This window comes from Oncorhynchus keta, chromosome 27, assembly GCF_023373465.1.
Source record: "Oncorhynchus keta strain PuntledgeMale-10-30-2019 chromosome 27, Oket_V2, whole genome shotgun sequence".
Classification (NCBI taxonomy): domain Eukaryota; kingdom Metazoa; phylum Chordata; class Actinopteri; order Salmoniformes; family Salmonidae; genus Oncorhynchus; species Oncorhynchus keta.
This window is the reverse complement of record NC_068447.1, coordinates 28229226-28253490: the sequence shown is the minus strand read 5'-3', so window position 1 is coordinate 28253490 and position 24265 is coordinate 28229226. Positions and strand designations below refer to the sequence as shown.

The following is a 24265-nucleotide window of genomic DNA, read 5'->3' as shown; positions in this document are numbered from 1 at the left end:
GAGGATAACGCACAGCGTTGAGATTGCCTGCATTGACAACAAGCTTAATCCGATGATGCTGTGACACACCGCCCCAGACCATGACGGACCCTCCAAATTGATCCCGCTTCTGACGACAGGCCTCGGTATAACGCTCATTCCTTCAACGATAAACGCGAATCTGACCATCACCCCTGGTGAGACTAAACCGCAACTTGTCAGTGAAGAGTACTTTTTGCCAGTCCTGTCTGGTCCAGTGACGGTGGGTTTGTGCCCATAGGTGACGTTGTTGCCGGTGAGGACCTGCCTTAAAACAGACCTACAAGCCCTCAGTCCAGCCTCTCTCAGCCTGTTGCGGTGAGTCTGAGCACTGATGGAGGGATTGTGCGTTCCTGGTGTAACTCAGGCAGTTGTTGCCATCTTGTACCTGCCGCGCATGTGTGATGTTCGGATGTACCGATCCTGTGCAGGTGCTGTTCCACGTGGTCTGCCCCTGTGAGGTCGATCAGCTGTCTCGCTGTAGCGCTGTCTTAGGCGTCTCACAGTACGGACATTGCAATTTATTGCCCTGGCCACATCTGCAGTCCTCATGCCTCCTTGCAGCATGCCTAAGGCACATTCACGCAGATGAGCAGGAACCCTGGGTATCTTTCTCTTAGTGTTATTCAGAGTCTGTAGAAAGGCCTCTTTAGTGTCCTAAGTTTTCATAACTGTGACCTTAATTATCTACCGACTGTGAGCTGTTAGTGTCTTAACGACCGTTCTACAGGTGCATGATCATTGTTTATGGTTCGTTTAACAAGCATGGGAAATGGTGTTTAAACCCTTATCTAAATAACTTCACAGATATTCATTGTATCTTTGAAAGACAGTCCTGAAGAAGTGCTGTTTCTTTTTTTTGCTAAGTTTATATATACACACAAATCAAGCCATGAGGTTGAATGAATTCTCCGTAGAGCTCTGAGACTGGATTTTGTCGAGGCACAGAGCTGCCTCTTCCCAAAAATTCCTGAAGCATTGAAGGTGCCCAAAAACACATTGGCCTCCGTCATTCTGAAATGGAAGTTTGGAACCACCAAGACTTCCTGGCCGCCCTGCCGAACTGAGCAATAGAGGGTGAAGGGCCTTGGTCAGAGAGGTGACCAAGAGCCCAATGGTCACTCTGACAGAGCTCCAGAGTTCCTCTTCGGAGATGAGAGAGAGAGATTTATTTATTTATTTTATTATCCCAACTAGTCAAGTGAGTAAAGAACAAATTCTTATTTACAATGACTGCCTACCCAGGCCAAACCCGGATGATGCTGTGAAAATTGTGCGCCGCCCTATGGGACTCCCAATCACGGCCGGATGTGATGCAACCTGGATTCGAACCAGGGACAGTAGTGATGCCTCATGCACTGAGATGCAGTGCCTTAGACCACTGCGCCACTCGGGAGCCCCGAAACTTTCCAGGACAAGCATCTCTGCAGCACTCCACCAATCAGGCCTTTATGGTAGAGTGGCCAGACAGAAGCCACTCTTCAGTAAAAGGCACATGAGAGCCCTCTTGAAGTTTGCCAAAAGTCACCTAAAGGACTCTGACCATGAGAAACCAGATTCTCTGGTCTGATGAAACCAAGGTTGATCTCCTTGGCCTGAATACCAAGCGTCACTTCTGGAGGAAACCAGGCACCACTCTTCACCTGGCCAAAACCATTCCTATGGTGAAGCGTGGTGGCAGCATCATACCCACAGTATGTTTTTCAGCAGCAGTGACTGGGAGACTAGTCAGGATCAAGGGAAAGATGAACGGAGCAAAGTACAGAGAAATCCTTGATGAAAACCTGCTCCAGAGCTCTCAGGACCTCACACTGGGGTGACGGTTTACCTTCCAACAGGACAACAACCCTAAGCACACAGCCAAGACCACGCATGAGTGGCTTCGGGACATGTCTCTGAATGTCCTTGAGTGGCCCAGCCAGAGGCCAGACTTGAACCCGATCAAACATCTCTGGAGAGACCTGAAAATAGCTGTGCAGTGATGTACTCCATCCAACCTGACAGAGCTTGAGAGGATCTGCAGAGAATGGGAGAAATTCCCCACATACAGGTGTATTAAGCTTGTAGCGTCATACCAAAGAAGGCTCAAGGCTGTAATTGCTGCCAAAGGTGCTTCAACAAAGTACTGAGTGAAGGGTCTGAATACTTATGTAAATGCTATATACTGCTCGCTTAACCCGGAAGCCAGCCGCACCAATGTGTCGGAGGAAACACCGTACAACTGGCGACTGAAGTCGGAGTGCATGCACCTGGCCTGCCACAGTCGCTAGAGTGCGACGGGACAAGGACATCCCGGCCAGCCAAACCCTCCCCTAACCCGGACCACGCTGGACCAATTGTCCGCTCTCATATAGGTCTCCCCGTCACAGCCAGCTGCGACACAGCCTGTCATCTTACAATTGGCTGTAGGGTTTCTTTTCTTTTGACTATTTTCTACATTGTAGAATAAGTGATGACATCAAAACTATGAAATAACACACGGAATCATGTAGTAACCAAAAAAGTGTTAAACAAATCAGTGAGTCACATGGCTTGCTATATAAAATGGGCATCTAGGCATTCAGTTACTGTTCGCTTGAATGTTAGGTCACTCACTTTGCCCATTCTAAGTGACTTTGAGCATGGTATGATCATCGGGGCCGAGTACAACATTCGTTTGCAGAACGTCATCTCGGAATGCACAACTCACCGGTCCTTGTCACGGATGGGTTATTGCAGTAGACGACCACACTGGGTTCGACTCGAGTGTTTCCAGTGGGCACGCAATAACCAACACTGGACAATTGAGGAGTGGAAAAACATTGCCTGGTCCGACTAATCCTGGTTCCAGGTGGCTGGTCTCAACAATCCCACAGGTGAAGAAGCCGGATGTGGAGTTCCTTGGCTTGCATGATGACAGGTGGCCTGCGGTTGTGATGCCGGTTGGACGTACTGCCACATTCTCTAAACAATTTCTCTACCATAAGCCTCCAACGTTAACTTTCAATCATCTAGCAACAGCTCTGGTGGAAATTCCTGCAGTCATCATGCCAATTGCACGTTCCGTCAACTTGAGACATCTGTGGCATTGTGTGGGTGTGACAATAAAGCACCTTTTGGGTTTCGGGGCTGTTTAAATGAGAGCTCTGTTTTTGCTTGTTGGCTGCTTGTTTCTTGATATAATTAGTTTGAAAAATGCTGAGGCTAAGATCATTGATAATAGCCTATCCCTAGGACACTTATCAGGCTGCTGATTTCAATGTTTTAAGGGAGACTTTTTAAAAATCCTCCAACACCTCACCATTCAACTTAAAAACAATGTATATTTTCTTTCATTTACTGTGTGTGTGTGTGTGTGTGTGTGTGTGCAGTGCTCCCACATCTCAGTTTTGGTTTGTGTGGGTCACTGGATATGAAGCAGTGTCTGTCTGGTGAGGGAAGGTGGGGTGTATGTCCTTATCTAGGCCACAGCACCACTGTTGTTGATGTTAGCAGGTGATTGTTGAGCAGAAACTCTGTCTGTGCACACTAACCCTTACGTAGATGTGCGATCCCAGAACACTCCTTTTTAGATGTCTTTTCCTGTCCACACCTGTCTATTAGGGCCGGGATGATACCAGTATTGCAATATCTTTCCATTACAAAACTGAAAACACGTAACAGATCAAACTCATTGGTCCTTTAACCTGCTGTATGTGAATGATTGTGTGCTATAGCTTGGGAAATAAATACATATGACTCTGGGTGAAAACACAAAGATGTTTGTCTCCAACATTAGGGCTGTTTTCCTAAAAAGTTAAATCTGATATGTGTTTTGTTTACTTGCTATGATACTAACAAGTATCGTGATACTGGTATTGTCCCGGCCCCACTATCTATTGCCCTCAAACTCAACTCTGGACCTCGAAGCCAGTTCCACAGGTTCCCCTCTAATCAGGGACTGATTTAGACCAGGGGCACCAGGTGGCTTCAATTTAACTTTCTGGTAGAACAGAAAACCAGCATTCTCCGGACCTTTTAGGTTAAACAGTTTGTGCATATATTATGACAGCATTTAGTGACGTTTTTGTTAGTTTGAGACTTCGGCTAGGTTTTTTGGAGGGGGACTGTTCAGCCACACTTTTGTATTTATATTTTTGTCTCCGGCAAGCCGAAGTCATTAGCCAAGGTCTTACGCCTCTTGCCAGTGAGTTGGTCAGCAGTAGGGATTCAACGAGAATCATTTTTTCACTTGAGAAATACTGCACCGAGCATTCTAGTTAGATGAAAAATTGCACAATGAAATTAATGACAGATTGCTTGATTTATCTTCGATGAATTCAGTCTATTTTGAGGAAGTGTATACTTCGGCATCTCAAAATGGACAAACAGAACTATTGAAGCTTTTTTCCCCTAGTTTTTCCAAGCGAACGTCTTTTTTTTTAAGGGAGTATGTGAGCACACTCATTCTCTTCACCTTGCCGAACTAAAGCCTGCTGACGCCTTAAGAGTTGAATATCTCTGGTCTATTGTGTCCCTTGACTCCAGTGACCTTTCGCTCGTTGGAAGTTTTTCAATAAATTGTTATATTTGTAGCTACGCTTTAAGTAAATATACCTGCAGTTAACTTGTGATTCGTCAGGAGATAAAGCAGATCCACTTCAATCAGTGTAGCTGAAGTTGAGTGAAAGGATTTTTAAGCCTTGAGACAGTTGAGACATGGATTGTGTATGTGTGCCATTCAAAGGGTGAATGTGCAAGACAAAAGATTGAAGTGCCTTTGAACAGGGCATGGTAGTAGGTGAATCAAGAACTGCAACGCTGCTGGGTTTTTCACACTCGATTAGTGTTTTCTACACTCTGCATACAATGCCTTCAGAAGGTATTCATACCCCTCTACTTATTCCACATTTTGTTGTTACTCTGGCTGTTACGGTGACCGTATTACCGCCACACCAGCGGTCACGAGTCATAATGACAGTCAAATTCCACATGACTGCTTAGTCATGGTAATTAGGCTTCTCCAAGCTCTGCTGCTGCTGGTCATTAGTAGCCTAGCGAAGTTGCTAACTGCCTGGTACTCAGCACTCTATTGTCCCTCTAATCACTCTGACATCAATGCAAATGTAATTGAATATCTAATTAAACACTTCATGAGAGCCCATGAGCTCATGTTGCGCAACATTTCTATAGGCTATGCATATAGAGGAGGATCCCATCATCTTTCTATAGGCTAGGCCTACTATTTATTCTCTCAACTTTCCTAATATTAATCACATTCCTTAAATTTACAACAGGAGTATAGCCTACCTGGCTGGCATGAAAATAAACCACCGGGAAATGCGTCCTCCATTCGCCATTTAAGTGAAAAGATGGCATGTTTTTGTTTTCTGCTGCCCCTGTTTGGAGACGGGTGCATGTTAATGGTCCATTCTAAATCACAACTCATTTCATGCATATATTATCTAGTATATGTAAAGTAGGGTTGTCCCTGACAAAAAAAAAAAAAAACTGTCGACCAAAAGTCACCTGCTCTTTCGACCAATCGATGGCTCAACATGTTTAAACGTGTATTTTTCCATATATAGACACACCCTATGTGTTTTAATCAAATCAACTAGATGCATTAAGCTTGTCTGAGGCTTTAAGCTTACGGTTTGATGCCTCCAGGGTGCCAGAGATCTAGATAACTTAACCTGACCAAACTCTCCTGAAGTTGAAAGGCAACACGAGGAGTCTGCAACATTTCTCATGTGGAATGCCAATTTATCTTACCATTTCTACCAATCTGCATGCCAGTTATGATTTTCAGATTCACATTTTCATGAATGTTTCATTTAATTTGTCTTCATAGCTCAATCATTGTAATGCGGTTCATCAAAATTCTATCTAAATTAAACTTTTTAGGTTTGTAAAATTAACTTTGGTTGCCAACTATGTAAAAATAGCCTACATAAAGCCAACAAATAACATTGCATCCTGCAGGTAGAAAATATCCTGATAATTAATATGCTATAAATCACATTTGCAACACATGGCCTGTTTGCAACGAACTTTAAACATTGTATCAACTATTAACTTTGGTGTGGCCAATGCTTGCACTAGCGAACTTGCAACATTTTATAAAATATTCTGGGAACAGCTGTAGGCTATTTGTGCAAGGTATAAGAAGCAATGCTTGACTTGTGCAGGAGCTCACCTCACCACAAATGTTCTACTGTTTGAGCTCCTGTTCCTCTTATAGAATATTAACTCAAAAGTATTGCGGCGCTCCTGCACCTAAATATAAACAGTACCAGCACCCAAAATGAGTACCTGAACCTATTTCAGTCCAACTCCAGCACTGATAAGAAGCCTATTTTATGAAATTTCCACTGAATCAGGGCATGACATTTTTCCCCTTCACTCTGAGTGGTTATCGAAAAGAGAGCTGGAAAGATTTTTCAAATAAATTGAGGAAATATTGTCATTCTCAATGGATGTATAAACAGACTTTGTTTGCTTGCTATTTGAGGGGAAGAAAAACATTACTTTGAGAAGCTCCATAGGTCATTAGTGGTGGTGTGTTAAGCCAATCAGAAATACTATCAGGTCTCCAAATGGGCGCATTTATATGACTACATTTGCATGCAGGCCAGGAAGCCTATTGGCCTACGTCTATGCGTACACGTACTTACTCAACATTGACAGGAGTGCTCCAAACAAAAGACAATTACAAAACTGGTAAATGGAATTATATAAACCAAAACTTGTTTCTCAAAAGTGTAGTATAGGTTGTGCGCTCTGCAAACAACGTGTCCACTCCGACAATGAGAATGGTAAAATACTGGCATTATAATATATTGAATGTATTATCAGACATTACCTGAACCGAACAAATGGTAAATGTACTACTGGTGATATGTGTAATGGGGAATTGATATGCCCGAACCATCGAACGCGAATAATTCACACAATGAAGTTATGAAACCATGAATGTGCACATATTGGGGGGAGAGAGCGCATTCTGGAGAGAGGTGCATTGTGCAGCCACACTCCCCTTCTTGGACTGTGCAATCCCCGCGGCTTCCACAATGGATTAGTTCACTGAGATGGGCAAGAATAAGACTGGTGTCTTGTGTGCAATTAATAATGCGCTACTGCTCAACTAAAACAATCGACCAGTCTAATAATTGGGGTCAGCCCTAGTCTGTAGGTCTGCTCCTGCAAGTAAACGGTGTGTTCTATATGTTAGCCTTGTGGTATAGTCTACTTCCAGATCTGCCTCTCTCCGTTCCCACTTATGTCTTATGTAAGCTGCATTGCATCACAAGGGGTGATTTTATAGTTTTTCCCAATATGTAAGTCCCAAGTGCAAATTTTTTTTAGGCTCTTTACAAACCCAGTTACCAGAGACTTAATGTGTAGGGCTTTACAGGTAGGACATGTTTTATATACACTGCTCCAAAAAATAAAGGGAACACTTAAACAACACAATGTAACTCCAAGTCAATCACACTTCTGTGAAATCAAACTGTCCACTTAGGAAGCAACACTGATTGACAATAAATTTCACATGATGTTGTGCAAATGGAATAGACAACAGGTGGAAATTATAGGCAATTAGCAAGACACCCCCAATAAAGGAGTGGTTCTGTAGGTGGTGACCATAGACCACTTCTCAGTTCCTATGCTTCCTGGCTGATGTTTTGGTCACTTTTGAATGCTGGCGGTGCTTTCACTCTAGTGGTAGTATGAGACAGAGTCTACAACCCACACAAGTGGCACAGGTAGTGCAGCTCATCCAGGATGGGACATCAATGCGAGCTGTGGCAAGAAGGTTTGCTGTGTCTGTCAGCATGGTTTCCAGAGCATGGAGGCGCTACCAGGAGACAGGCCAGTACATCAGGAGACGTGGAGGAGGCCGTAGTAGGGAAACAACCCAGCAGCAGGACCGCTACCTCTGCCTTTGTGCAAGGAGGAGCAGGAGGAGCACTGCCAGAGCCCTGCAAAATGACCTCCAGCAGGCCACAAATGTGCATGTGTATGCTCAAATGGTCAGAAACAGACTCCATGAGAGTGATATGAGGGCCCAGGTGGGGGTTGTGCTTACAGCCCAACACCGTGCAGGACGTTTGGCATTTGCCAGAGAACACCAAGACTGGCAAATTCGCCACTGGCGCCCCGTGCTCTTCACAGATGAAAGCAGGGTCACACTGAGCACATGTGACAGACGTGACAGTCTGGAGACACCGTGGAGAACGTTCTGCTGCCTGCAACATCCTCCAGCATGACCGGTTTGGTGGTGGGTCAGTCATGGTGTGGGGTGGCATTTCTTTGTGGGGCCGCACAGCCCTCCATGTGCTCGCCAGAGATCCTCAGACCCCTTGTGAGACCATATGCTGGTGCGGTTGGCCCTGGGTTCCTCCTAATGCAAGACAATGCTAGACCTCATGTGGCTGGAGTGTGTCAGCAGTTCCTGCAAGAGGAAGGCATTGATGCTATGGACTGGCCCGCCCGTTCCCCAGACCTGAATCCAATTGAGCACATCTGGAACATCATGTCTCGCTCCATCCACCAACGCCACATTGCACCACTGACTGTCCAGGAGTTGGCGGATGCTTTGGTCTGGGAGGAGATCCCTCAGGAGACCATCCGCCACCTCATCAAGAGCATGCCCAGGTGTTGTAGGGAGTTCATACAGGCATGTGGAGGCCACACACACTACTGAGCCTCATTTTGTCTTGATTTAAGGACATTACATCAAAGTTGGATCAGTCTGCAGTGTGGTTTTCCACTTTAATTTGGAGTGTGACTCCAAATCCAGACCTCCATGGGTTGATAAATTTGATTTCCATTGATCATTTTTGTGATTTTTGTTGTCAGCACATTCAACGATGTAAAGAAAAAAGTATTTAATAAGAATATTTCATTCATTCAGATCTAGGATGTGTTATTTTAGTGTTCCCTTTATTTTTTGGAGCAGTGTATATAAATATTTGACTGAAAACTGAAGTCACTCCTTTCTTGATGAACAAGAGGAATCATGACATTGACAAAATATACTGTGTATATATAAGTATGTGGACACCCCTTCAAATTAGTGTATTTGGCTATTTCAGCCACACCAGTTGCTGAAAGGTGAATAAAATAGAGCACACAACCACGCAATATCCATAGACAAACATCAGCAGTAGAATGGCCTTACTGAAGAGCTCAGTGACTTTGAACGTGGCACCGTCATAGGATGCCACCTTTCCAACAAGTCAATTCGTCAGATTCCTGCCCTGCTAGAGCTGCCCTAGTCAACAACAGAACGGGACTGCCGAGTGCTGAATCGCGTAGCTCAAATAAATTGTCTGTCATTTGGGGAGTTTCTCCCATTCTTCTCTGTAGATCCACTCAAGCTCTGTCAGGTTGGATGGGGAGAGTTGCTGCACAGCTATTTTCAGGTCTCTCCAGAGATGTTTCTCATGGTCTGGGTGACTTTAGGTGACTTTTGGCAAACTTCAAGCGGGCTGTCATGTGTTTTTTTTTTTCTGTCTGGCCACTCTACCATAAATGCTTGATTGGTGGAGTGCTGCAGAGATGGTTGTCCTTCTGTAAGGTTCTACCATCTCCACAGAGGAACTCTGTCAGAGTGACCGTTGGGTTCTTGGTTACCTCCCTGACGAAGGCCCTTCTCCCCCTGATTGCTCAGTTTGGCCGGGCGGCCAGCTCGAGAAAGAGTCTTGGTGGTTCCAAACTTCTTCCATTTAAGAATGATTGAGGCCACTGTGTTCTTGGGGACCTTCAATGCTGCAGGATTCTTTTGCTACCATTCCTCAACACGTTCCTGTCTTGGAGCTCAGACAATTCCTTCAACCTCCTTGCTTGGTTTTTGCTCTGACATGCACTGACAACTGTGGGACCTTATATAGACAGGTGTGCATTTCCAAATCATTTCCAATCAATTGAATTTACCACAGGTTGACTCCAATGAGGTTGTGGGAAGGATGATTAATGGTAACCAAGATGCACCTGAGCTCAATTTCGAGTCTCATTGCAAAGGGTCTGAATGCTTATGTCAATAAGGTATTTCTGTTTTTAAATTTTTATACATCGCTTTGGCATTATAGGGTAGAGGTTGACCGATTTATGATTTTTCAACGCTGATACCGATTTATTGGAGGACCAAAAAAGCCGATACCGATTAAAAAAAAAATAAAAAAAGTATTTTATTTGTAATAATGACAATTACAACAATACTGAATGAACACTTATTTTAACTTAATATAATAGATCAATAAAATCAATTTAGCCTCAAATAAATAATGAAACATGTTCAATTTGGTTTAAATAATGCAAAAGCAAAGTGTTGGAGAAAGCTTTCTTACATGGCAAATATTGCACTAACGTTTAAGTTCCTTGCTCAGAACATGATAACATATGAAAGCTGGTGGTTCCTTTTAACATGAGTCTTCAATATTCCCAGGTAAGACGTTTTAGGTTGTAGTTCTTATAGGATTATTTCCCTCTATACCATTTGTATTTCATTAACCTTTGACTATTGGAGGTTCTTATTGGCACTTTAGCATTGCCAGTGTAACAGTATAGCCTCCGTCCCTCTCCTCGCTCCTCCCTGGGCTCGAACCAGGAACACAACGACAACAGCCACCCTTGAAGCAGCGTTACCCATGCAGAGCAAGGGAAACAACCACTCCAAGGCTCAGAGCGAGCGAGTGACGTTTGAAACGCTATTAGCGCACGCTAACTAGCCAGCCATATCACTTCGGTTACACCAACCTCCTCTCGGGAGTTGATAGGCTTGAAGTCATAAACAGCGCAATGCTTGACGCACAACAAAGAGCTGCTGGAAAAACGCACGAAAGTGCTGTTTGAATTTATGTTTACGCGCTTGCTTCTGCCTACCACCGCTCAGTCAGATACTTAGATACTTGTATGCTCAGTCAGATTATACGCAACGCATGACACGCTAGATAATATCTATTAATATCATCAACTATGTGTAGTTAACTAGTGATTATGATTGATTGTTTTTTATAAGGTAAGTTTAATGCTAGCTAGCAACTTACCTTGGCTTACTGCATTCGTGTAACAGGCAGTCTCCTTGTGGAGTGCAACGAGAGAGAGGCAGGTCGTTATTGGACTAGTTAACTGTAAGATTGGATCCCCCTAGCTGACAAGGTGAAAATCTGCCGTTCTGCCCCTGAACAAGGCAGTTAACCCACAGTTCCTAGGCCGTCATTGAAAATAAGAATGTGTTCTTAACTGACTTGCCTAGTTAAATAAAGATTTAAAGGTGTAAAAAAAAAATGTTTAAATCTGCAAAATTGGTGTCCAGAAATACCGATTTCCGTTTGTTATGAAAACCTTGAAATCGACCCTAATTAATTGGCCATTCCGATTAATCGGTCCACCTCTATTATAGGGTATTGTGTGTAGATTGCTGATTTAATTGGATGTATTTAATCCATTTTAGAATAACGCTGTAAAGTAACAAAATGTGTGCAAGTCGAGGGGTACTTTCCTAAAGCACTGTATTTAGTGGAGCCAAATATTTTTGAATAGCCTCTGTTTGAGTGTTGCACAAAACGGTAGCCTAGGCTATTGTCAGGCTCTGTGTGTCTGTGTGCATCTTGTGATTGGTTGTAGGCCAACTACGCATTTATTTCATAAGCTTCCCTCCGCTCTTGCCTAAGTATGTTTTGTTTATTTATTTTTTTGACCCCTCTAGATTTTTCCATCTTGGTATTGTTTGCTCAATTTCACATCTCGTGGCCTAAAATATTTGTTGTTCAAAATAAATCTGTGAATGAGAATAGAATATACTTTCATAATTATTCCTATTTAAAAGCTGCGACTTTAGGACGACAAAACACTATTAGACTAGTTTAAAAATACTCAACTTTAATTTGTCTTAATGCTTTTATGAGATTTCCGTTATAAGGATTAGGCTTTTGGTATTTTGGTTCGCCACGGCATGAAGGGATCTTTTTTTTTGGAGGGGGGGGGGCTCGCATGCATAATTTCTGGTGGGTGACACATTGTTCAAAGTTCTTATTAGATTTGTATGTATTTCTATCTTTCATTATTACCTTAGGCCTCCCATCTTTACTTTCTGCGAGCTTAAAGTAGCACAGCTATCTAGCACCCATTAACCTGAAAGAGTGACTTAATGGGCCAAGTCATATTCATGTCAAATGGAGAGAAAATAGAACATTTGGGATCCTACAACAATAAGACGCCAGCGTGTCCGCTATAAAAATAGACTTTGACTAATGACCCAGATCATCTGACACTTGAGAGAGAAAAAAAGAAATTTTCTGACCACATATTTTGTCCTGCTTTGGTGACTACATTGTTCTCTTGCTTTGTTAATATAAAATGTGTTGATGTTGACTATAGCAAATAGAAATGTACGCAATTTACTCCGTGTCAAGCATGCACTGCCTGATCCAATTCTGATCGGAGTAATTGTTTGGTATTGTGATTTTTTTGTTGTTGTTGTAAAATCTATAGTCGTTGTAGTTATCTATTATTCTTTTTACTTGCCCCGAACAAGCCTTAATGTCAAGCTATGTTGTGAGGACATACTTTTTAATACTTTATTTGTGTTCTTATTGAGGTAACCCTGCCAACTAAGAGGTAGCGCAAGACTGCATATTCCATAACATAAGGCTAAGCTAGGTAGGTGAAGAGAGTCTCATAACTACAGAATTGTTCTCAATCTTGAATGACTCCTTCTTTATTGCTGAATAGGCTATAATGTAGAATAAAGCTCATTTTTACTCGAATAATAACATATAGGCTAGGCACACATGTGCATACACTCACATGAAGTTAATCAACAGCCTAATAAAGCAATATTCAGCAGCACCACAACACCATCCTGGCTGGCCGGGACTCACACTGCTGAGGGGGCAGTGTGGGGAGAGGAGCAGTGGCAGAACACGGCCTTGGCGTTGGAGGACGTGTGTGCTCTACATCAGTGGTTCCCAAACTTTTCACTTGGGCCCCCTTCCATCATTGGAGATCATCCCATCATCCCAGTATCTCTACTTGCACATTCATCTTCTGCACATCTATCACTCCAGTGTTTAATTGCTAATTGTAATTATTTTGCCATTGACCTATTTTATTGCCTTACCTCCCTAATCCTACTCCATTTGCACACACTGTATATAGACTTTTCTATTGTGTTATTGACTGTATGTTAGTTTATTCCATGTGTAACTCTTCTGTTTGTGTCGCACTGCTTTGCTTTATCTTGGCCAGGTCGCAGTTGTAAATGAGGACTTGTTCTCAACTGGACTACCTGGTTAAATAAAGGTGAAATAATCCAATAAATAATGCCTCTAGGGGATGCGCCCCACAGTTTGGGAACCACACTGTCTTGGAAACATTAAGGATGGGAAGGTGTGGTTGTTGACATTGGCATGTGTGAAGATGAAGTCCATGTTGTATGGGTGTTGTACAGGGCTTTGAGCAATTCTGTGTGTTTTCAGTTATCCCTCTGCAAGGTTAAGTTAACAGTAGTGTATTCATTCAATAGTTATTTTTATTTGCACTGTACGACAGAACAAACACAACTGTAGGCTACATTTTATGCCAAAGCTGTGTTCAAATAAGAAGTGTGTGTTGCAGGTGGCCTGTGTGTGAGGATGCCTAGGTAATGCCTCCGGGTGACAGAGGGACACCATGTCTGACAAGGGGATCTCAGGAAGAGACATGGAGCCCCACCTCCTCAACAGTGAAGAAGAGGAGGATGAGCTGGAAGAAGAGGAGGTGGAGAAGGATGAGAACAACGGAGATGATGAAGAAGACTTCCCTGGTAGGTGGAAACTGAAATAAGACCGACACACACAGAGATTAATGTTGTCTAAAGAAATGCTATCACAGTTTCATGGTATTATGTCCAGCATGGACAGGGTTAACTATGATGCTTATACAACAGGTTTTGATGGGAGGAAAAGTATCTGTAATTGAGGAGTTGCAGGTAAACATGAGTGATATTGAACTGATTTTGACAAGTTGTTTTAATACAGTCTTATCTCCTGAGTTGTGTTGGTTCCCCTTTCTGATTGTCTAACAGCATTTGCACAGTTTATTCAGGGTAGTCTTTGGTAGCATAGATGAATCCTGTCTAAACTCTGTTCCTCATCAAGAGAGGTCGGCTGTTGAACGTGGAAGAAAAGAGAGATGGTTGAGTAGGATGAGAGGAAGGGGATATGATGAGGTAAAGGGGTATGTTATTTACCTGTCCCAGCCCCGGCGCTGCTCGCTGGGTTGTGGTGACATTCACACAGCCGTTTCTGGGTATGTTACACAAGCGCGTTATGAAAGACTGCCCTCTACCCCTCCCATTCTCTTGGACTGTGCAGCTATGCCTGTTCAGCGCCACTGCATCCTTGCAGCACACATGCGCGCAGCTACATTGTTAGGCATCAGTTAGATTTTGTTGTGGGAATGAAGAGTAGTTTGAGCCTGAATCTGTGTTCTGTTCTTTTTGTCATGTTTTCTAATAGAAATATTTGGTTCACAATCATGGAAATGGATTGCCCCTTGACATGTAGGCTAGCTAGTGTACGTTGACTCTACTCAGTGTCAGACCTTACGCACTCGCTCACACTCCTACCTACTTTTTCTCACACACACACACACACGCCTACACGCATGCCGACATACACAAGTAACATACACGAACACATATAGAGTTGAAATTGGACGTTTACAAACACGTTTAAACTTAGTTTTTCACAATTCCCTACGTTTAATCCTAGTAACAATTCCCTGTTTTAGGTCAGTTAGAATCACCAGTTTATTTTAAGAATGTGATATGTTAGAATAATAGTAGAGAGAATGGTTTATTTCAGCTTTTATCTATTTCATCACGTTCCCAGTGGGTCAGAAGTTTACATACACTCAATTAGTATTTGGTAGCATTGCTTTTAAATTGTTTTACTTGTGTCAAACATTTCAGGGAGCCTTCCACAAGCTTCCTACAATAAGTTGGGTGAATTCCTCCTGACAGAGCTGGTGTAACTGAGTCAGGTTTGTAGGCCTCCTTGCTCGCACACGGTTTTTCAGTTCTGACCACCAGTTTTCTATGGGATTGAGGTCAGGGCTTCGTGATGGCGACTCCAAAACCTTGACTTTGTTGTCCTTATGCCATTTTTCCACTACTTTGGAAGTGTGCTTGGGGTCATTGTCCATTTGGAAGACCCATTTGCGACCAAGCTTTAACTTTCTGACTGATGTCTTGATGTTGCTTCAATATATCCATATAATTTTCCTACCTCGTGATGCCATCTATTTTGTGAAATGCACCAGTCCCTCCTGCAGCAAAGCACCCCCACAACATGATGCTGCCACCCCCGTGCGTCACGGTTGGGATGGTGTTCTTTGGCTTGCAAGCCTCCCCCTTTTTCCTCCAAACATAACGATGGTCATTATGGCTAAACAGTTCTATTTTTGTTTCATCAGACGAGGACATTTCTCCAAAAAGTACAATCTTTGTCCCCATGTGTAGTTGCAAACCGTAGTCTGGCTTTTTTATGGCGGTATTGGAGCAGTGGCTTCGTCCTTGCTGAGCGGCCTTTCAGGTTATGTCTATATAGGACTCGTTTTACTGTGGTTATAGATACTTTTGTACCCGTTTCCACAAGCATCTTCACAAGGCCCTTCGCTGTTGTTCTGGGATTGATTTGCACTTTTCGCACCACCTTGAGAGTTATGATGGTTGCGTGGTCTCATGGTGTTTATACTTGCGTACTATTGTTTGTACAGATGAATGTGAGCTCTTCAGGCATTTGGAAATTGCTCCCAAGGATGAACCAGACTTTTGGAGGTCTACAAAAAAAATTCTGAGGCCTTGGCTGATTTTCTTTTGATTTTCCCATGATGTCAAGCAAAGAGGCACTGAGTTTTGAAGGTAGGCCTTGAAATACATCCACAGGTACACCTCCAATTGACTCAAATTATGTCAATTAGCCTATCAGAAGCTTCTTAAGCCATGACATCATTTTCTGGAATTATCCAAGCTGTTTAAAAACACAGTCAATTTAGTGTATGTAAACTTCTGACCCACTGGAATTGTGATACAGTGAATTATAAGGGAAATAATCTGTCTGTAAACAATTGTTCGAAAAATGACTTGTCATGCACATAATAGAGGTATTAACCGACTTGCCAAAATTATAGTTTGTTAACAATACATTTGTGGAGTGGTTTAAAACAGAGTTTTAATGACGCCAAAGTATGTGTATATAAACTTCCGACTTCAACTGTATATACATGAACAAAAATATAAAAGCAAGCATGTGAAGTGGTTTCATGAGCTGAAATCCCAAAAGTGTTCCATATACACAAAAAGCTTTATTCTCTCAACTTGTGCACAAACTTGTTTACGTCCCTGTAAGTGAGCATTTAAGCCTTTTGTCAATATAATCCATCCACCTTAAAGATGTGGCATATCAAGAGGATTAAACAGCTTGATCATTACACAGGTGCACCTTGTGCTGGACAATAAATGGTCACTTTAAAATGTGCAGTTTTGTCACAGAACACAATGCCACAGAAGTCTCAAGTTTTGAGAGAGCGTTTAATTGTCATGATGACTGCAGAAATGTCCACCAGAGCTGTTGCCACATAATTCAGTGTTAATTTCTTTACCATAACCACCTCCAATGTTAATTTAGAGAATTTGGCAGTACATCCAACCTCAACTGCAGACCACGTGTATGAAGTCGTGTAAGCAAGTGGTTTGTTGATGTCAAGGTTGTGAACAGAGAGCCCCATGGTGGCGGTGAAGTTATGGTATGGGCAGACATAAGCTACGGACAACGAACACAATTGCATTTTATCGATGGCAATTTGAATGCACATGGATACCGTGACGAGATCCTGAGGCCCATTGTCACACCATTCATCTGCCTCATCACCTCATGGTTCAGCATAATGCACAGCCCCATGTCTCAAGGATCACTACACAATTCCTGGAAGCTGAAAATGTCCCAATTCTTCCATGTCCTGCATACTCACCAGACATCTCACCCATTAAGCATGTTTGGGATGCTCTGCATCAACTTGTGGCAGCATGTTCCAGTTCCCGCCAATATCCACTGTAAACAATCAAAACCCGGCAGCGAGTTTAAGATGTTTTTATTGATTAGCATTAGTTCCCGCCAATATCCAGTAACTTCACACAGCCATTGAAAAGGAGTGGGACAACGTTCCACAGGCCACAATCAACAGCCTGATCAGCTCTATGCAAAGGAGATGTCGCACTGCATGAGCCAAATGGTGGTCACACCAGATATTGACTGGTTACTCCACGCACCTCTTTATTTTTTAGGTATCTGACCAACGGATGCTTTTCTGTATTGCCACTCAATTGAAATCCATAGATTAGAGTCTAATTTATTTAAATTGTCTGATTTCCTTATGATCTGTCCCTCAGTAAAAAAAGTCTTTCAAATTGTTGCATGTTGCTTTTATATTTTTGTTCAGTATAATAATAACAAAGTGCATTGACTTGTTTCAAATAGGTTTTTATTAAGAAGCAAATCCATGTAAACAAGAGTGCAAAGAATTGTGATCTCCCCTTTTTTCATAGGCGTAAGGCAACAGTAACATCCTTTTAAACAAATGGATGCATCGAACAATACAACAAATAAATGAAACGGGAAAGAAAAGGAAAAACCAGTAATGGAGTGTAATACGATAGGGACATTTCTTAGTTTGGAGAGGATTGTCACAGGTTATCAATCTGACATTTCTTAGATTGTCTACGAGACTAATATTTAGAGATAATAACTTGAATGATGGTAAAGAGGCAGGCGGAGAGGCAGACCAGGGGAGAGGCAGGCAGGCAGGCAGGGAGACATGCAAGGGGGCAGTCATGGATAGAGGCTAGAGGTCGAGTTTTCATAACAATCGTAAATCGGTATTTTTGGGCGCTGATTTTTTTCCCTTTAAAAAAAAAATTGATAGCTGACTTGCCTCGTTAAATAAAGTTAAGAACACATTCTTATTTTTAATGACGGCCTAGGAACGGCGGGTTAACTGCCTTGTTCAGGGGCAGAACGACAGATTTTTACCTTGTCAGCTCAGGGATTCAATCTTGCAACCTTACGGTTACTAGTCCAACGCTCTAACCACTCTTACCACCAAGGTAAGTTGCTAGCTAGCATTAAACTTACCTTATAAAAAACAATCAATCATAATCACTAGTTATAACTACACATGGTTGATGATATTACTCGTTTCACTAGCGTGTCCTGCGTTGCATATAATCAATGCGGTGCCTTGTTGCGAAAAAGGACTGTCGTTGCTCCAACGTGTACTTAACCATAAACATCAATGCCTTTCTTAAAATCAATACACAGAAGTATATATTTTTAAACCTGCATATTTAGCTAAAAGAAAGGTTAGCAGGCAACATTAACCAGGTGAAATTGTGTCACTTCTCTTGCGTTCATTGTACGCAGAGTCAGGGTATATGCAAGAGTTTGGGCAGCCTGGCTCATTGCGAACTAATTTGCCAGAATTTTATGTAATTATGACATAACATTGAGGGTTGTGCAATGTAACAGGAATATTTACACATAGGGATGCCACCCGTTAGATAAAATACGGAACGGTTCCATATTTCACTGAAAGAATAAACGTTTTGTTTTTGGAATTTTCCGGATTCGACCATATTAATGACCTGAGGCTCGTATTTCTGTGTGTTATTTTGTTATGATTTGATAGAGCAGTCTGACTGAGCGACGCTAGGTACCAGCAGGCTCGTAAGCATTCATTCAAACAGCACTTTAGTGCGTTTTGCCAGCAGCTCTTCAAGCCTATCAACTTCCGAGATTAGGTGTAACCGATGTGAAATGGCTAGCTAGTTAGCGGGGTGCGTGCTAATAGTGTTTCAATCGTCACACGCTCTGAGACTTGGAGTAGTTGTTCCCCTTGCTCTGCATGGGTAACGCTGCTTCGAGGGTGGCTGTCGTTGATGTGTCCCTGGTTCGAGCCCAGGTAGGGGCGAGGAGAGGGATGGAAGCTATACTGTTACATTGGCAATACTAAAGTGTCTATAAGAACATCCAAATAGTCAAAGGTATATGAAATACACATGTTATAGAGAGAAATAGTCCTATAATTTCTACAACTACAACTTAAAACTTCTTACCTGGGAATATTGAAGACTATGTTAAAAGGAACCACCAGCTTTCATATGTTATCATGTTCTGAGCAAGGAACTTAAACGTTAGCTTTCTTACATGGCACATATTGCACTTTTACTTCTCCAACACTTTGTTCTTGCATAATTTCAACCAAATTGAACATGCTTCATTATTTATTTGAGGCTAAATACATTTTATTGACGTATTATATTAAGTTAAAATAAGTGTTCGTTCAGTATTGTTGGAATTGTAATTTATTATTATTACAAATCAAATTTAAAAACTCGGCCGATTTAATCGGTATCGGCTTTTTTTGGTCCTCCAACTATCGGCATTGAAAAATCATAATCTGTCGACCTCTAATCGAAGCAGACGGCGAGAGGGGTCGACAGGGTGGCAGGCAGGGTAGCAGTCCTGCATGCAGAGGAGGAAGGCAGAGAGAGGGGTCGACAGGGTGGCAGGCAGGGTAGCAGTCCTGCATGCAGAGGAGGAAGGCAGAGAGAGGGGTCGACAGGGTGGCAGGCAGGGTAGCAGTCCTGCATGCAGGGAGAGAGGCAGACTGTATGGGGCGGGGTGGCAGACAGACATGCTGCAGGCAGAGAGAGGGGTCGACAGGGTGGCAGGCAGGGTAGCAGTCCTGCATGCAGAGGAGGAAGGCAGGGAGAGAGGCAGACTGTATGGGGCGGGGTGGCAGACAGACATGCTGCAGGCAGAGAGAGGGGCCGACAGGGTGGCGGGTCGGCAGGGTAGCATGCAGGGGGAGAGGCAGAGGGGAGGAAGGCGGGCAGGGGGAGAGGCAGACGGGCAGAGGGGACTGTATGGGGCTCCCCACCCCCTGGTTCCTGTGAAGCGGCTCCCCACCCCCTGGTTCCTGTGAAGCGGCTCCCCACCCCCTGGTTCCTGTGAAGCGGCTCCCCACCCCCTGGTTCCTGTGAAGTGGCACAGAGCTGCAGCATGTGTCAGGGAACAACAGGAGCCATTAGTCAAAAATGTATTTTGAAGAATAGTCAAGGGGGTCTGAGAGCAGCTGAAAATAACCTGGAGATGAGACCAGGGGGAGGCTCTGTAGAAGGTCAAGGGTGTGTGTGCGAATGTGTGTTTTATGTATGCGAGACCATGTATATGCAGCCAGAAGTTCTAGTAGTCAGGCTTAAAGCACCTTGTTACATCTCATAGGGCCCAGGGCTGGTTCCTCTGCCCTGCAGAAGCTCCTGTTTCTGGGTCAAGTTGAGTGTGTGAGCTGTGTTTGTGACCTGGATATTGGGTGAGTGAGGGAGCAAAGGTGACTGGGAACTAGAAGCACAGCCTGGCCTGGGAAGAACCATCATGAGAACAGACTGGGGGGGGTGTATTGGTAAAGGCGACCGCATGCTTCCCAGCTGAACAGTTCGGTGGAGTTGGTGCGTATATCATGACCACATTTTGTGACATCTGCTAGGGTTTTGTCGGCTGTTCGGGCACAGAAAAACATTTCTGGACGCAAGCCGAAGTTTATGCTCCTTCGTCGGTGATTGGTCGACAGTAGAGATTCTTCAGTAAAGTCTGTTGTCATTCAACGAGAGCCGACTCATTTTCATGCAATTTTTTTCATTTAGTAATACTGCACCAAGCATCTTAGTTGGATGTAAAATTGCGTGACTAAAATGTCAAAATGAAAATGTGAATTAATGACAGACTTCATGAGTTATCTTCGATTAATTCTGACTATTTTGAGGAAGCGTATACTGGCTACGGCGTCTCAAAATTGACAAAGAGTACTATTTCTGTTTGTTTTTTTCCCCCCATTGTAGGTCTTTTAAGGGAGAGTATGCGAGCACACTCGTTCGGCTAGCCGAGTTCAGTTCGGTTGGCGCCTAGGCCCTAGACGAAGCATGCTGACTCCTTAAGGCTGTCATTGTCAGAAATAGCTGCTCCCCATCAAAGACAACACCTCTTAAGAGTGTGTGTGTGTGTGTGTTTTTGTATATCTGTGTTGGTTGGTGGTAATAGCAGGGAAGTCTGTCTGTACAGCAGTAAACAAATCCAGCACATTGTTTTGCCCCTGCATTTCTTTTGCTGTGTCACTCAACAGGAACATTCTGATATGGATTTGAATGTTGTTTATCAGTGTCAATTACCCAGTTCATGCCCCCTTTCATTTGCTGAGACTGTTTATGTAAACAGTGAAATGTGAGCTAAGACTTGAGCGAAGTAAAGGCATGTCTATGAAGATGTGTGGTAAAGTTCAGCGTGGGAGAAATGGCCTACTCTTTGGGATGAGAGAAGACTCCTGTCAAGCTAGCATTCTTTATAGGGCTGCTTCTACCTCTTCTTTCCCCTCCCTCCCACCCTCTCTTGTTTCTAGCTCTTTCCTCCACAAGGGGAGGCTGGGGAGGGGATTGTAAAGATATGTTTTTAGTGTGTGCGCAGCCTCCACGTGAGTGTTTGTAAGGTGTGTGTTTGGAATGGTCCCGGGACCTGGCTCCACCACGTTGTTGAGCGCCCTCTCTTACTTTTTCCTCAATCCATCTGTTCCCTCTGTCCGAATGAACTCTTACCTCCATTACCTAAGGCAGCCTCACTGAGGAGGGGCCTGCTGACTTCATGGGTGTCAGTTGGTGGGGCGACTCTCCCGGTGGAAGGGGTGTTTGTGACGGCCAGACAGAGCTGGGCTGCTTTCAGCCCCTCATTGTTTTATAATTGTCCCTTGTGGCTGTGGCTCATGCTCTCAATACTCTGGAAGTCTGGGGCAGTATGGCAGAGTGGCGCTGACATGGATACTCTGGCTTGGCAAGTGGACAGAGATGAGACCCATTCTAGAGTAGGAGGATATCATTGCTTATACAGAGAGGTCATGGGTAAAAGTGTCTAAACCTGTTTTGGGGGTTTGTGGTCTTGGCTAGGAGGAGGTGGAATCTTGAGTAAGGGGGAATCTCGCTTTAGCAGTAGCTGAATAGCCGTGGAGGGAGGTTTCATACATTTTATTGTATTGTCTACTGTTTGGTCCACTTTTTTCTTTTTCTCTGTCTTTCTCTTCTCCAACCTTCAAGAGTGCATATGTTTAGACGTGACATGTCATTTATCATTTGGCCACATCATCTACCTAACTACATGATGAAATATTTCCATTGCTACTCTGTCTTTCGAGCGCCCCTGCCTGCAGTCTCTCCCCTGTTTTACACGGCACACATGCTGCTCCTTCTGCCCAGTCGGCATCTCTGCTCTTACTCTCCCTCTCTTCCGTAGGGTAGTGGTGTGCGTACATGGACAGCCCCACTGACGAGGCCCCCAGCTCCAGCATGAAAGGTTATGTAATGAGTTTTTAGTAGAGTTTCCTGGTTGTCAAGAGCCTGACTCGACTCATATTGCAGCTTAGGACAGGTATGAGCTAGCGTACTGCCACTCACTCATCCTGTCAATCAGTTAGTAGGGGAAAAAAACTCCTCAGATAAACCGGTAACGCCGAAGACCAAAAGTAGAACAAGACGCCAGGTTCTGCCTTACAGCTTGTCGGCGAAGTCTTTTTCACTCGGAAGTGAGTTAGTGAGTTTTCAGAGCAGACAGCGGTAGTCAGGCCACCTGTTCCCCCAGCCTCAGAGACCGGTAACAGAGAGAGTGAGAGAGACGACACAGAGAGAAGCGGCAAGCGGGGAGCAGCATCACCACCACACACCCTCTACAAGCTTTTGGGACACTCCACACACCCCTCACGGAGATTCTAAGCATGCTGCTGCTGGAGGAGTCGGAGACCTTTGCAGGTAGGTGACCCTCTGAACCCTGCTGGCACCATGATCCTCCTTGGTGGTTGGAGTGTCACTGACTCTTGGGACAGTAGCAGGTGGGGGTGACGTGATGACTGAGGTGGACACTGAGGCTGAATCAAGGATTACCGGATAAAGATGTGTAGATTAATAATACATTGTAGTGCACAACCGGGGTGTTTGACATTGTAATGCACAACCGGGGTGTTGTTTTGCATTGTAGTGCAGAACCGGGGGGTGTTTTAGATTGTAGTGCAGAACCGGGGTGTTGTTTTGCATTGTAGTGCAGAACCGGGGTGGTGTTTTAGATTGTAGTGCAGAACCGAGGTGGTGTTTTGGATTGTAGTGCAGAACCGGGTGTTGTTTTGTTTTGAACCGGGGTGTTGTTTTGCATTGTAGTGCAGAACCGGGTGTTTTAGTTTTGCAGCATTGTTTTGCATTGTAGTGCAGAACCGGGGTGGTGTTTTAGATTGTAGTGCAGAAACGGGGTGTTGTTTTGCATTGTAGTGCAGAACCGGGGTGTTGTTTTGCATTGTAGTGCAGAACCGGGGTGGTGTTTTAGATTGTAGTGCAGAACCGGGGTGGTGTTTTGCATTGTAGTGCAGAACCGGGGTGGTGTTTTAGATTGTAGTGCAGAACCGGGTGTGTTTTGCATTGTAGTGCAGAACCGGGGTGGTGTTTTGCATTGTAGTGCAGAACCGGGGTGGTGTTTTGCATTGTAGTGCAGAACCGGGGTGGTGTTTTGCATTGTAGTGTTGTTTTAGATAGTGCAGAACATTTTGTTGTAGTGCAGAACCGGGTGTTATACATTGTAGTGCAGAACCGGGGTGGTGTTTACATTGTAGTGCAGAACCGGGGTGTGTTTTGCATTGTAGTGCAGAACCGGGTGGTGTTTTAGATTGTAGTGCAGAACCGGGGTGTTATACCAGGGGTGGTGTTTCAGAGGTTGTAGTACATTGTAGTGCAGAACCGGGTGGTGTTTAGTGCATTGTTTTTGCATTGTAGTGCACAACCGGGTGGTGTTTTAGATTGTATTGTAGTGCACAACCGGGGTGGTGTTTTACATTGTAGTGAACACATTGTACCCGGGGTGGTGTTTTAGATTGTAGTTGTTATACATTGTAGTGCAGAACCGGGTGTTGTTTTGGTGCAGAACCGGGGTTTGTCATTTGTAGTGCAGAACCGGGGTGTTGTCATACATTGTAGTTTATACATTGTAGTGCAGAACCGGGGTGTTGTGTGCAGAACCGGGTGTTGTCATACATTGTAGTGCAGAACAACATTGTAGTGCAGAACCGTGGTGGTGTTTTGTAGTGCAGAACCGGGGTGTTATACATTGTAGTGCACAACCGGGGTGGTGTTTTACATTGTAGTGCACAACCGGGGTGTTTT

General features: G+C 43.8%; 1 protein-coding gene across 3 annotated transcripts in view; it reads left to right on the top strand.

Annotated features, from left to right (window-relative positions):
• Positions 1–24265, top strand: part of LOC118360295 (helicase ARIP4-like) — an 81775-nt gene that overhangs the window by 2781 nt on the left and 54729 nt on the right. For 2 of the 3 annotated variants that reach the window (XM_052482086.1, XM_052482085.1), the window contains exon 2: positions 13603–13789. In XM_052482086.1, the coding sequence (XP_052338046.1) occupies positions 13631–13789 (159 nt within the window). In that variant the 5' untranslated portion in view covers positions 13603–13630. Of the gene's footprint in view, positions 1–13602; positions 13790–22351; positions 22871–24265 lie in introns of those variants that run through there. The other variant, XM_052482087.1, reaches the window with a different exon arrangement.